The sequence below is a fragment of the Thunnus maccoyii genome, chromosome 12 (assembly GCF_910596095.1).
Source record: "Thunnus maccoyii chromosome 12, fThuMac1.1, whole genome shotgun sequence".
In the NCBI taxonomy this organism is placed as follows: domain Eukaryota; kingdom Metazoa; phylum Chordata; class Actinopteri; order Scombriformes; family Scombridae; genus Thunnus; species Thunnus maccoyii.
In genome coordinates this window covers 662,476-678,231 of record NC_056544.1, presented here as the reverse complement: position 1 = coordinate 678,231, position 15,756 = coordinate 662,476, and the positions used below count along the sequence as shown (strand labels likewise).

Genomic DNA, 15,756 nt, shown 5'->3' with positions numbered 1-15,756 from the left:
TTTATAACATCTGTGTATAATTGAACCTTAATTTCTTTTAGGTTGTTGGTGTATATACTCATTCAAAACTCACATCAACTGTATTAATTTTTCTATGTGTTGAAGTAGGGCAGGAGGCCAAGCTATTGGCCCGTTCTAAACAGGCACGTTTTGAACGGGCGCTGCACTAGTGTTTAAGATTCCGGAAGAAATTTCAGTCCCAAAGACTCTCAGTATACAGTACCAGTCAAAACTTTGGACACACCTACTAATTCGAGGGTTGTTCTTATTTTTCTATCTTTTACTATTTTCTGCATTGTAGAACAATACTAAAGACATCAAAACAATAAAATAACACATATGAAATGTAGTAAACAAACAAGTGTTAAACAAGCCAAAATGTTACATGTTTTAGATTCCTCAAAGTAGCCAATGTTTGCTTTGATAACAGCTTTGCACTTGCCATTCTCTGAACCAGCTTCATGAGGTTGTCACCTGGAAGTCTTTTCCAACAGTCTTGAAGGAGTTCCCACATATGTTGAGCACTTGTTGGATGCTTTTCCTACACCCTGCAGTCCAACTTATCCCAAACAATCTCAGTTGGTTAAGGTTGAGTGATTGTGGAGGCGAGGTCATATGATGCAGCACTCCATCACTCTCCTTGGTCAAATAGCCCTTACATAGCCTGGAGGATGGTCCAACTAAGCACAAACAAGATGAGATGGCGTGTCTGTGTAGAATGTTGTGGTAGCCATGCTGGTTAAGTGGTTAAGTGTGCCTTGAAATCTGAATAAATCACCAACAGTGTCACCAGCAAAGCCATCTCCATACCATCACATCTCCTCCACCATGCAGAGCTCTTCAAATTTTCCAAAATTAACTTTTGACAAGGCACTCCTGTTAATTGAAAACCATTCCAGGTGATGACCTCATGAACCTGGTTGAGATATTGCCAAAAGTTTGCAAAGTTGTCATTTGTTCAACACTTTTTTTTGTTTACTACATGATTCCATATGTGTTATTTTACAGTTTTGATGTCTTCAGCATTGTTCTACAATGTAGAAAATAGTAAAAAAAATAAGAAAACCCCCTTTTTTTTTTTACAGACATTCATGTTCCCTTTGTGATTCCATGACATTTCAAACAACACCATCCTCTGCGAGGGTTAGTCCTATGCAAATCTAATGTTTCATTTGAACAGCACAAAAAAGGGTTTTAATGGAGTAACATGTATGCTTTGTATACTTTGACCCGTGTTCCAGGTTATGAGATCTATGGGATGGAGAAGATCCCTGACAAAGGACCAGCGCTGATAGTGTACTATCATGGAGCCATTCCTATTGACTACTACTACTTCCTGGCCAATGTTATCATCCAGAAAGGACGGACCTGCCATTCTGTAGCTGACCATTTCCTCTTCAAGATCCCAGGTACTCATACAGTTTCACACATGCACACACAAATGCATACTATAATGAGCTGGCAAAGTACAGGTTTGGCGGTACAATTGTCCAGCTCAACATCCCCTTGCTGGCCATCGGGGCACTTAAAATTACATCCCATTGTGTCATATGTGTGCATGCCTTCCATAGACTGTAAAAAATATGAACATAGCCACCGTGACGTCACCCACTGATTTCTGAAGAGCGGTCTTGAAGCTCAAAGTGAGAGGCTCTGGCTGTTGCCATCTTGACGGTGCCTGACTCTGCCTCACTCCCGGCTAATTCAAAAGGGGCAAAGAGGTGGAGCTGAGGCAGGCTGGTTGCTGAAACAAGCCACCTAGCGGCCAGTGTCCTGTCACTCAAAGCAGCCACATTCTTAATTATGCATAACTTTACGGCTTAATAAAATTTGAACGGTTGAGTTATAAAAAAATTCACCCCGCCGTACAGTTGTCATGAAAGGGGAAATTAGCTATAGAGATCAAAACTGTTGTTTGTACCAGGCTGTAAACATGTTTACTTCTGCTGTAAAGTTGGGCATTTTAACATGGTGGTTGATGGGGATTGACTGGCATGGTGCCTTCCTTGTAAACAGGAGTCGGAGGACATGAGACGTGCCGGCGAAATAGCTCCACAAACTGAAAGAATAATCATCACACAGAAACTATTATGTTTTTACTGACTGTGAAATGAACTCTTAATCACAGAAACTGACTATTGTATACAATGTTTCCCACAGGTTTACTTGTGGTGGTGGGTGGTGTGTGACGGGCGGGTTCAGTAGCCTAATAAATTAGTCAAAAGAAGGTTTATGAATAACTCTATTTATTGCTATCTGAAATTATCTAATTTTGTTGCCCAACAGCCTATTATCTGACACTTTCATTGATATAAAAGTTTGCATCCTACCTTCGGCTCTCTTCATCTTCTTGGCGCTTAGGGCTGGGAATTTTTGGGAATCTCACAATTTGATTCTGATTCAGAATCGATTCTTGATTCAAAATCAATTCTCTGTTCAATGAAAAGAGTCTCTTGCTCCAGTATACTGGGTGCCAAGCCTTGCACTGAAATACAACATGAAACATAACTGGCAATTAAGATAAATGGTCTGCAGCCTTTTTATTTTAAAGTTAACTGCATTAATGAATCAATTAATTAACTTGAAAGCATCTTACAGTCTCCTGCCTATATTAGAATAACAAAATGAGGGGGAGGTGGAGTCAGGTGTGGACTTTACCACTAAGCAAGTAGGCAACTGCCTGGGGCCCCCAGCTAAAAGCTATAGATTTATTATTATGTTTAGATATGAAAAACATTATGTTACTATTTTAACTCATTGTATATCAAATTAACTTACAGAGGCTCCCAAAGCACTTAACAAATATGCAACTGTATACTTCTTCTTCAGAGGAAAACATTTTACTACATTTACCTTTTACAGATAAATGTTACTGGTTATGTTGCAGATTCAGATTTTACTAACGAAATATAACAAATAAAATGTGATGCATTATTATTCATTAAACTATCCAGCATTATACAAGATTAAAAGCTTCACCTTGAACACAACTTAAGTATATGTAAGTACATTGTGCTAATAATACCGCTGTTTGACTTTTAAGTAAAAATTTGAATGCTGACTTTTACCGTGCGGTATTAATAATTTTTCTTCAGAAAAAAGTTTTGAGTACTTCTTCTACCACTGCCAATACTAACAGTTAGAGAGAGGGTGAAAATAAAGACAGTTTGCCCACAGCCCCCAAATCACTAAATCCGCCCCTGGGCAGAGGCTCTGCTGTATTATTATTAACGTCATGTCTCCAGCAGTGGAGAGCAGCCTCTCTGTTGCACCATTAGCTTCAGGGAAAGACATCACTGTTCCGCTCAACTAATGTTAGTCTCTGAGTGATGGCATAGAAGGTATTCACAATATACTTCACGCTGGACTCGCAAAGGTAATTATTTAGTCATTAAATCAAAATACGTTTGCTACCGTTACTTTTTTTGAAAATGAACTACAAGATAACTCTAGCGTTTAGACTGTTCAGGTGCTGCACTATGGGGTGTGAAAGCTGACAGCATTTTGCTAACTAAGCAGCCAATCATGTTGATTGTCACTTACCTTGCCATGGACTGACACCGTGACCAATGATGTAGAGGAGAAGCATGACACTCTCATCATCTGCCCTCTCATCAGAGGATGGGTGTGAGAAGCTACGGGAGAAGCTACATGTTGTCTGCAGTAACTTAATTTTGCCAGTTATCACCAAACAACCCAGCAATGTTCTAGCTAAATGGTTGCTTTGGTTAGAGCAAGCTAGCCTCCATGTCAATATAGTTTTGTTAGACTAATAGAAATAATGTTACAGCTCTATGGCCTGCCAACAGTGAGTCCTTCATTAACAGGCTACATTACAGCCCTATGGTTTGCTAACAGTGGGTCATTTATTAACAGGCTTAGTTAATAGTAAAGACTGAGGATAGAGGTACATTGACAGCAGAGTTCACAATACATTTGTATGCCATGCTAGCTTACATGGAAAGGGGACATATAGGCTAAGGCTATAGCTCTGAATTGTCAAGCTTTTACCAAAAAATAGTTATGATCAAATGAAATTGGGCTTATTGGAACCACAAGTCTCACCTTTTACAACTATGCCCAGTTTGTTTGTATTTTAGGGCAAAAACTATGCGGTTTTGTATAGAGATGTGATTTTCATAACTCAGAGTTTCCCCCTAATATTTCTAAATAATGTGTTCCTAAACAGTAGGAACTGCATAAATTGGGTTTGGCTGTGAAGTTGATAAACTTGTGAATCCAAAGGCCCTAATTTGCATTTATGTGTGATGTGAGTAGTCATAGCACAACAGCCTCACAAAACTTTACACCCAGAAACTAACTTGGGACATTCACAGTGTATAGTTTGTCTAGGCACATTGAAAGTGATTTTCTGAGTCGTTATTTGTCACAGCCATATATTTGAATGCTCATTGAAATCAAGTTCCAAAATTGTTAGAAAATGGATGAATGAAAGGCCGTAATTAGTATTTATCACAGCTAAACCTAAATGTATAAAAGCACAACAGATGAAACTCTGCCGATTTTTTGACAACTGCTGCTAAATTTCTCAAAATATGTTATCAGTAAATTGTATGACACTTAAAGTATGTACAAGTGATGTCACTATACTAGAATTACCGCTGAATTTCCACTACTCTCAATACCTGTTGATACCATGGCAAAAACAGAAATCCTATTCACACTCCTTTTATTTAAAAATGTTTTATAAACATTAACAGTTGAACAGAAACTTTGTGTGTTTCATTATTTAAACATACAGGTTGCATTAAAATAACAGTTACATTGGCCTGTAGCCTTTGAGTTAAAAATTAGAGGAACTGTATGAAATATTATGTCGTAACAAATATGTGATTATGTGCTCTCATTTTGTGTTGTTGTGCGTATAGCTGGTTTCACTGGAATTCTGATGCTAGGGGATAGATTGACATCACCAGCTAGAAGTCAAATCTACTTACACCATTGCATTTAAATCCTATAAAATTCTGACCAAAGCTATGGTATAACGTCATGTATACAATACTAATATAAGTAATAAACAATATCATATTAGACTCTAATGTTTCTTTGGTATGAAGAAAAAAAGACAGTCAAGGTTTAGGCCATCATTAAAATCTTAATACACATTAATCAGAAACAAACTAATCTTGAACATAAAGTAAACAACAACTAAACAACAACTAAACATAAGCAATCAATACAACTATATCAAATTAGTCATGCCTCCAATAGGAGGCAAAAGAAAAAACATGTTTTTATGTGGAGAGGACCTTTAAGAGATATAGTAGTCTGATTGGCAGAAGGCAGTGCAGGAGTGAGATAGAGAGAGTGTTAGCAGGTGGTTGATGGGGGGAAGGGGGTGCATTAGGCTACCCCCCACGTCAGGGACTGAATGATCCCTGAAGTCCTAAAGTGACAGAAGTCCTCATAGTCATGACCTAGGGGGAGCTTCAAAGTAATGGTGCTAGTGTTTGCTTCTGGGAACATCTGCCTGATGCTGTACAGGTCATCATGGAGAAACCTGATTGTTGGAATCTCTCTAAAACCAAAAGCTGATATGGCGGATGCCCTGGGAGCAAACACCAGCACATCCTCCAAGATAAAATCAATGAGGTCCGTACATATATACAATTATCTACATCCAGGCCAGGCTGAGTGATGAAGTTTCTAGACCCACAAAATGTCATGGCATTAATAGAGGTTACAAATACATATATGTCAACAAACAACATTAATGCCCCACTCTAGCACACTACTTTACCATAAATGAAAATCAATCAATCAATCAATCAATTTTTATTTATATAGCGCCAAATCACAACAAAAGTCATCTCAGGGCACTTTTCACATAGAGCAGGTCAAGACTGTACTCTTTAATTTACAGAGACCCAACAATTCCCCCATGAGCAAGCACTTGGCGACAGCGGTAAGGAAAAACTCCCCTTTAATGGGTAGAAACCTCAAGCAGAACCTGGCTCTTGGTGGGCGGTCATCTGCTTTGACCAGTTGGGTTGAGAGAGAGAAAGAAAGAGGGGAAGGGGGGTTTCCTGCGAGATGAGAAAGCACAAAAAAACTCCAGGGAAGAAGCAAAGTTAGTGACATGCATTGATGTTACATGAATGCATACAGATGGAGAGGAGGAGGAGGAGAGAGGAGCTCAGTGCATCATGGGAAGTCCCCCAGCAGTCTAGGCCTATAGCAGCATAACTAAGGGCTGATCCAAGGTGAGCCTGGTCGGCCCTAACTCTAAGCTTTATCAAAAAGGAAAGTTTGAAGCCTACTCTTAAACATAGAGAGGGTGTCTGCGCTCCGAACCGAATCTGGAAGATGGTTCCACAGGAGAGGAGCCTGATAGCTGAAGGCTCTGCCTCCAATTCTACTTTTAAAGACTGTAGGAACCACCAGTAAGCCTGCATTCTGGGAGTGCAGTGTTCTAGTGGGATAATACGGTACTATGAGCTCTTCAAGATATGATGGTGCCTGACCATTAAGGGCTTTGTAAGTTAGGAGAAGGATTTTAAATTGTATTCTAGATTTTACAGGAAGCCAATGTAGCGAAGCTAAAATGGGTGAAATGTGATATCTTTTTCTAGTTTTAGTCAGTACACATACAGCTGCATTCTGGACCAGCTGGAGAGTCTTTAGAAACTTGTTAGAGCAGCCTGATAATAAGGAATTGCAATAATCCAGCCTAGAAGTAACAAATGCGTGGACTAGTTTTTCTGCATCTTTTTGGGACAGGATGTGCTTGATTTTTGTGATATTACGTAAGTGAAAAAAGGCAGTCCTTGAGATTTGAAAGGACATATCCTGATCAAAGATAACTCCCAGATTCCTTATGGTGGTGCTGGAGGCCAGGGTAATGCCATCCAGAGTAGCTATATCATTAGATAATGTTTTTCTAAGGTGTTTAGGGCCAAGCACAATAACTTCAGTTTTATCTGAGTTTAGTAGTAGAAAATTGCAGGTCATCCAGGTCTTTATGTCCTTAAGGCATGCTTGGAGTTTGTTTAACTGATTGGTTTATTATGAGTTGGTTTATTATTGGTTTATTATTAATTTATGGAGTGTTTCCTAATAATATTACCTAAAGGAAGCATATACAAGGTGAATAGAATTGGTCCAAGTACAGAACCTTGTGGAACTCCATGTCTAACTTCTGCCTTCATGGAGGATTCATCATTAACATGTACAAACTGAAATCGGTCTGATAAATAGGACTTAAACCAGCTTAATGCAGTTCCTTTAATGCCAATTAAATGTTCCAGTCTCTGCAAAAGGATTTGATGGTCAATTGTGTCGAATGCGGCACTAAGATCTAACAGGACAAGTATAGAGACAAATCCTTTGTCCGATGCAGTAAGGAGGTCATTTGTGACTTTCACCAGTGCTGTCTCTGTGCTATGATGCGCTCTAAATCCTGACTGAAAATCCTCAAATAAACTATTGTTATGTAGAAAGTCACATAACTGATTAGAGACTGCTTTCTCAAGGATCTTAGAGAGAAATGGAAGGTTAGATATAGGTCTATAATTGGCTAAAATGCCTGAATCAAGAGTAGGCTTCTTAAGAAGAGGTTTAATTACAGCTACTTTAAGGGACTGTGGTACATAGCCTGTTAGTAAAGACAGATTGATCATATCTAGTAAAGAAGTGCTGACTAAGGGTAAGGCTTCCTTAAGCAACCTAGTTGGGCTGAGGTCTAAGAGACAGGTTGATGGTTTAGCTGAACAAATCATTGGAGTTAGTTCAGAAAAGTTGACTGGAGAAAAACAGTCCAAATGTATGTCAGGGTTTACAGCTGTTTCTAAGGTACCTGTGTTTTCAGAGAAAACAGTGCCTGTTGAAGTGGTTAATTTTGTCTCTAATAGTTAGAATTTTATCATTAAAGAAGCTCATAAAGTCATTACTACTGAGAGCTATAGGAATACATGGATCAATAGAGTTATTATTCTTTGTCAGCCTGGCCAAAGTGCTGAAAAGGAACCTAGGGCTGTTTTTATTCTCTTCTATTAATGCTGAGTAATAGGCGGCTCTGGCATTACAGAGGGCCTTCCTATATGTTTTAAGACTATCTTGCCAGACTAAGCGAGATTCTTCCACTTTGGTGGAACGCCAAATCCTTTCCAATTTTCGCGATGTTTGCTTTAATTTGCAGGTTTGGGAGTTATACCATGGAGCTAACCTCTTATGTTTTATTATCTTCCTTTTTAAGGGGGCGATGGAGTCGAGTGTTATTCGTAATGAGCCTGCAGCACTGTCAACAAGATTATCAATTTGAGAGGGACTAAAGTTAACATAAGAGTCCTCTGTAGTATTGAGACATGGCATTGAATTCAGCACTGATGGAATTGCTTCCTTAAATTTATCTACAACACTATCAGATAGACATCTAGTGAGGACATTTTTGTCTAATGGTGTGTAATCCAGTAAAAGAATTCAAAAGTTATTAAAAATGATCTGATAAAATAGGATTTTGTGGAAAAATTATTAAATGTTCAATTTCAATCCCATAAGTCAGAACAAGGTCTAGGGTGTGGTTAAGACAGTGAGTGGGATTATTTACACACTGAGAGAAGCCAATTGAGTCTAATAATGAGATTAATGCAGTACTGAGACTATCATTATCGACGTCCACATGAATATTAAAATCACCTACTAGAATTACTTTATCTGTACTAAGGACTAAGTTTGATAAAAACTCTGAGAATTCAGATAGGAATTCAGAGTACGGGCCAGGAGGACGGTACACTATAACAAGTAGAACCGGCTGTAAAGTTTTCCAGGTTGGCTGAGAGAGACTAAGAACAAGGCTTTCAAATGAGTTATAATTAAATTTAAGTCTAGGGTTGATGATTAGGCTTGAGTTGAAAATGGCTGCAACTCCTCCTTGGCCAGTGTCACGAGGAATGTGTGTATTAATATGACTGGGGGGAGTGGATTCATTTAGGCTGACATATTCTTCATGACACAGCCAGGTTTCAGTACGACAAAGTAAATCAATATGATGATCTGAGATTAAATCGTTTACTAATACAGCTTTAGATGTCGCCGTGACATTGCCTGTATTCTCCATCAACACAATCAAAATTAATAGATTTTTTCATCAGGCGCTGGGGAACGTAGACACATCAGTTCTCCTCTCAGTTAGCTAAGTAATCCGGTTCTATGTCAGCTTTCACACCCCATACTGCACTGTCCTTGCAGTTGAGTTTCACCTTTTTCGTTCCGTCAACATCACATTATTAACTAACAAAAAATCGATTTTTGACATTTGTGAATCTATTCAGAATCGTATGAGATAAGAATCGAGATGCTTATGTGGGCTGAAGGTCCACTGGTCTGTGTACATCACGGAATGACAATTGCGCGTTTGGGATTTTATCAACCTGGACGTATCTTAATCTACCTGGGCGGGCAGCCCAAGTACAGCCTATGTATGGGAAACACTGTTATATTGTTTGGTTTATTGAAAAACAGTTCCTCTTCTCCTGGACTAATACATTTTCTATTAATTGAAAAGCAAAGTTGATTGTTTTGATTTTTTTTTTTCATACTCTATTTTAAGGTTTTATGAGCCATTTAATTTACATTTAAGGTGTACATCCTTTGTGTTGGCTGATTTTATTTTTTGTTTGTGTGACTCAAAGACTTTTGTCAGGATATCTCCTGGCTGGCACACCATAAAATAGAAATAATAGTTACACAAAAAAGCCAACACATAAAAAATTGGCACCTTAGATGGGACCCTCACATAAAAAATTGACTGCCTGAGATGAAAAAAGAAAAATAAGGACCACGTGGGCTAAAATGGCCGCCAGCTGGGATCTGGACAACTTTGTGGAAGGATCCTGCAAGGACCAAACCTTAAGCAGGGAAACTAGTGATAAAGGCATGACTTATTCTTTGTTGGAAACAGAGCTTTGTGGAGAATCCATGCTTCTTCATAAAAGGAAGAACAAATTGAAATCCCACATAACCAACCTTTGGAAAATGAGGAAATCTATGGGTTGGTATCTGCTGAGCACAAGCGCCACAAGGAGGAGCTAAAGAGCTGTTTGTAAAAAAGACCAGAGAAGATTGGAACAGTGCGTATTGCACAACTTAATGAACTGGAGGACAAGATGGATTAACAATTTTAATACACCCATAATGGTAAATTGACTGTACTTGTATAACATCTTTCTAGTCTTCGATTAGTGGACGACCCGCTCTACCTCCTGAGCCACATGAGCCCCTGAATCAATGCCCTACTACTGTAAACTGGCGCCTAAAACAATATCATGTCCTAGTAAAGGACCTCAAATCTGTCCTCACCCCAATGGCATCTGCCATACAACATCTGGAGGAGGAAGTGACACACTGTGCAGTCAACACCAATGCATTGTCAGCGGAAATGTCAAGCCCCATCGCTTGTCAACACATCTGCACAGACCCTCTCTGTCAGTCATCAACCATTCAGTCAAGATGCTCAGACTCAATAACAAAGACTGCAGTCCACCATGTACCCTGGTGTTCCTGAGGAGGAGCTCATCTGCTGAGTTCACTCTGAAATTCACAATGAGGCCAGGACTATATATCATGGAATAAGCCCAATCAAAACTCACTCTCCAATGTTTGGAAGAATGGAGGACAAGATCCCTTACTATTCTGGGAAAAATGTGAGGATTTTCTGGCTTTACATCCACTTACTGATGTTGAACTTATTGCCACTATCCGCCACGTGCTACATGGAACAGCCCGTGATTGGTGGGATGTTGCACGCCTAGAGATTACCACCTGGACAGAGTTTGAAAAAAAGATTTCAGTCTGCCTCTCTGTCAGAGGATTACCAGGATGAACTGGCAGAGAGAGTCAGTACCCGTATACAAGGGGAAGATGAGAGTATATGGGATTTTGTGTATATATAAACTTAGCACAAAAAGTAAGGAAATTTGTGTTTGGTAGATTATTTCTTTGTTGTAACCATGCATCTTGGCAATAAATACTGGTGGAAAGCCTGTTTATTTCCCTTTTAAATGGTGCCACATTTGTAAGGAACATGCATTTGTGGGATGAGCAGCAGAGCTGAGTATGTCCCACAGCAGAGTGTGACCAGGCTGGTGACCAGCATGAGGAGGAGGTGCCAGGCTGTTGTGGCTGTGTATGGTTCTTCCACACGCTGCGGAGGCTCCTGTTTGTTAAGTGAATAAATTGTTAAATTGCCATGTCTTGTTTCTTCAAACTTCAATCATCCAATCCACCAAACACCAAACAAGAGTCAATGGCAGAATAAGCTGTTTGGCATTGGCAGAGAAGATTTGGCATATATTTCACGGGCGCAACCCACATACTCAGCTCTGCTACTCATCCCACAAATGCATGATCCTTACAAATGTGGCACCATTTAAAAGGGAAATAAACAGGCTTTCCAACGGTATGAGATTTATTGCCAAGAAGCATTGTTACAACAAAGAAATAAGGTCCCTTATGACCTTAACACAAGGACAACTGATCTAAGAATGACTATCATAACTAAGCTGGACAGCCAGCACCTCTGTAGCCGATTACCAAGGCTAAGTGACAAAGTACCCTCTGAAAGTCTGCTAGAGGATGTGAATGCACATGAGCCACAAAGAACATTACCCTCCATGGAGAAGGAGGCTGGAGGCCAAGATCAAGGCAACACGGAGAGAAGTTAGTCAACTCTCAGAGCTACAGAAAGGTGTGGGGACGAAAGGGATACCCAGGAAGTACAACAGGCTGTCTATACCTGAGGCACTGGAGACTGCCAAGCAAAGGCTCACAGCTCTGGCTACCCGCCTGAAGAGATACACAGAAGAAGTAGAAGCCAGGAGAATAAATAGGATGTTCTCCACTGAACCATCCAAAGTGTACTCTCAGTGGCAAGGTAATAACACAAGAACAGATCCTCCCAGGGCTGAGACTGAACAATACTGGAAGAGCATATGGGTGAAGGAGGCTTCACATAACACCAATGCTCAGTGGCTAGTGGATCTTAGAGCAGACCACAGCAATCTCCCAGAACAAGATCCAGTAACCATTGCGATGGCAGACATCCAAGAACAAGTGTCAGATATGAAGAGCTGGACAGCACCAGGCCTGGACATGATCCACACCTACTGGCTAAAGAAACTGACTGCACTCCATGAACGCCTGGCAGCACAAATGAACCAGCTGCTGATAGATGGGATGCACCCAGAGTGGTTAACCCAAGGGCGGACAGTCCTGATCATGAAGGACCCCCAGAAGGGCACAATCTCATCCAACTACCGGCCAATAACCTGCCTCTGTACAACATGGAAGCTCCTGTCAGGCATCATAGCGGCTAAGATGAATAGGCACATGGCCCAATACATGAGCAGGGCCCAGAAAGGAATTGGTAGTAATACCAGGGGTGCTAAGCACCAGCTACTGGTCGATAGAGCAGTCACCCAAGACTGCAAGACCAGGCAGACCAACCTGTGCACCGCCTGGATTGACTACAAGAAGGTCTATGACTCAGTGCCACACACATGGATACTGGAATGCTTGGAAATGTACAACATCAACAGGACACTAAGAGCCTTCATCAAGAACTCAATGGGGCTGTGGAAAACGACTCTGGAGGCCAACTCAAAGCCAATTGCACAAGTTACCATCAAGTGCGACATAAACCAAGGTGATGCACTATCCCAGCTGCTGTTCTGCATAGGCCTGAACCCCCTCAGCCAGATCATCTCAAAGAGCGGCTACGGGTACTGATTCCGAAGTGGAACAACCATCAGTCACCTCCTCTACATGGATGACATCAAGCTGTTTGCCAGGAATGAGCAAGACATCGACTCACTGATCCACCTCACCAGGATCTACAGCAACGACATCGGAATGTCATTCGGACTAGATAAGTGTGGTCGGATGGTATCGAAGAGAGGGAAGGTGATCAGGACCGAGGGGGTTGAGCTACCAGAAGGCAGCATTGCAGATGTTCAGGACAGCTACAAATACCTTGGCATCCCGCAGGCAAATGGGAACCTTGAGGAGGCCGCAAGGAAGTCAGCCACAGCCAAATACCTACATAGAGTAAGGCAGGTCCTGAAAAGTCGGCTGAATGGGAAGAACAAGATACGGGCCATCAAGATGTACGCCCTGCCAGTCATCAGATACCCCACTGGTATAATAAGCTGGCCAAAGGAGGAGATAGAGGCCACTGGGGCGGCTGTGGCTCAGGAGGTAGAGCGGGTCGTCCACTAATCGGAAGATCGGTGGTTCGATTCCCGGCTCCTCCAGTCCACATGCCGATGTGTCCTTGGGCAAGACACTTAACCCCAAAATTGCTCCTGATGGCTGTGCCATCAGTGTATGAATGTGTGTGAATGGTTAGCTTTCTCTGATGGGCAGGTTGGGACTGCATGGTAGCCCCTGCACCCATTCAGTGTATGAATGTGTGTGAATGGGTGAATGTGATTCGTAGTGTAAAAAGCGCTTTGAGTGGTCGGAAGACTAGAAAGGCGCTATACAAGTACAGTCCATTTACCATTCACTGATATCAAGACAAGAAAGCTCCTCACAATGCATGGAGGGTTTCATCCCAAGTCCAGCACCCTGAGACTGTACACTAAGCGGAATGAGGGAGGCTGAGGACTGGTGAGTGTCAGAGCCACTGTCCAGGACAAAACAACCAACATCCAGGAATACATCAGGAAGATGGCCCCCAAAGATGAACTGCTAAGTGAATACCTCAGGCAGCAGAAACCCGATGATGCAGAGGAGGAGGAGGAACCATCATGGAGGGACAAGCCCCTACACGGCATGTACCACCGACAGATAGAAGAAGTGGCTGATATCAAGAAATCCTACCAGTGGCTGGAAAAGGCTGGACTGAAGGACAGCACAGAAGCACTAATCATGGCAGCACAAGAACAGGCACTCAGTACAAAATCAATAGAGGCGTGGATCTACCATACCAGACAGGACCCCAGGTGCAGGCTGTGCAAAGATGCTCCTGAGACAGTTCAGCACATCATGGCAGAGTGTAAGGTGCAGGCACGAACAGCGTACATGGAACGCCGTAACCAAGTGGCTGGCATAGTGTACAGGAAAATCTGCACTGAGTATGGGTTGGAGGTCCCAAGGTCAAAATTGAAGACACCTCCTAAGGTGGTTGAGAATGACCAAACCAAGATCCTGCAGGACTTCCAGATCCAGACTGACAAGCTGGTGATGGCTAACCAACCGGACATTGTGTTGATCGACAAACAACAGAAGAAGGCAGTGGTGATAGACGTAGCAATCCCAAGCGACAGTAACATCAAGAAGAAGGAACACGAGAAGATCGAAAAATACCAAGGGCTGAAAGAGGAGCTAGAAAGGATGTGGGGAGTAAAGGCAACAGTGGTGCCAGTGGTAATTGGAGCACTGGGGGCTGTGACCCACAAACTGGGAGAGTGGCTCCAGCAGATTCTGGGTACAACATCTGAGGTCTCTGTCCAGAAGAGCGCAGTCCTCGGAACAGCTAAGATACTGCGCAGAACCCTCAAACTCCCAGGCCTCTGGTAGAGGACCCGAGCTTGAGGAAGACACACCACCACCCCCCCATGGAAGGGGGGTGAGAGGGAGATTTTTTTTTTATATATATATATACATAAATAGATCTCTATGCAAAAGATGGAATCCAAAGATCACTGAGCAGGAAGTTGTCGAGTTGACCTTGAAAAACATCAATGTTAAACTGGCTAGTCAGCTAAGGGGCAGCAGTATAACTGCTGTGGAGGCATTGGTTCATCTTGGGCAACAGTTAGAAAATGACAGAGAAAACTAACATCAGTGAATTTGTTCATTCACTGCTGGAATGGATGCTGTCATCCACTCTGCTCATCTGGATGAGGCTGGGAAGAAATAATTGTGTAATCAACTTGAACTGACCACTGATGTCTGCACAGAAGAAGTTGGTTGAACAAATATATTGTACCCTAAAATTCTGCTATACCATGACATGCCAATCACGCAAAAACCATACCGCTGTTCACCTGCAAAACTCCAGGAAATGAAAAGACACATTGAGGAAATGTTGGCAGATCAAATCATTACAACTTCTATGTCACTGTATGCTGCTCCAGTGGTGCTAGTTCCTGAAAAGAACAACCCTAGGTCATGATGCTGTTTGGATTTCAGGAAGCTGAATGCTACAACCCCTATGCCTGATGCCTATTCCATTCCAAATATTTGAGAAATTTTGGAATCACTGGCTGGATCCTCTGTCTTTACTATCATTGACCCCAACAGTGATTACTAGCAGGTGCCAATAGATGAAAATAGCAAGGAAAAAACTGCCTTCATTTGTCCAGGTGGTTTGTTCCAGTGTCAAGTGATGCCTTTTGGTTTGAAAGATGCCCCTGCTATGTTTCAAAGACTTATGGAGCTGGTTTTGGGAGATCTTCTGGGAAAGATTCGCATGGTCTACTTGGATAATATCATCATACATTAATCTTCACTTGAGCAGAATTACTACGATCTGGAAGCTGTTTTGGACAAGCTGTGGAAGACGGGCCTGACCATCAATATGAAGAAATGACAATTCTTCAGAACTTCTTTCAAGTTCCTTGGCCATGTGGTTTCCGTTGCTGGTGTACAAGTGGATGAGGAAAAGAGTCAAGCTGTGCAGGCATTTCCTACACTAAGGAATATCAAAGAACTACAGAGATTACTGGGAATGGCTGGCTGGCACCCCATAATATAAAAATAAAATAATAGTTACACACAAAAGCCATCACAATA

The 15,756-nt window shown here is 41.6% G+C and overlaps 1 protein-coding gene across 3 annotated transcripts in view; it reads left to right on the top strand.

Annotated features, from left to right (window-relative positions):
- The window catches only part of tmem68 (transmembrane protein 68), a 35,807-nt gene that overhangs the window by 3,063 nt on the left and 16,988 nt on the right, over positions 1-15,756 (top strand). For 2 of the 3 annotated variants that reach the window (XM_042428003.1, XM_042428002.1), the window contains one exon: positions 1,242-1,409. In XM_042428003.1, the coding sequence (XP_042283937.1) occupies positions 1,242-1,409 (168 nt within the window). Of the gene's footprint in view, positions 1-1,085; positions 1,144-1,241; positions 1,410-15,756 lie in introns of all 3 variants that reach the window. The other variant, XM_042428005.1, reaches the window with a different exon arrangement.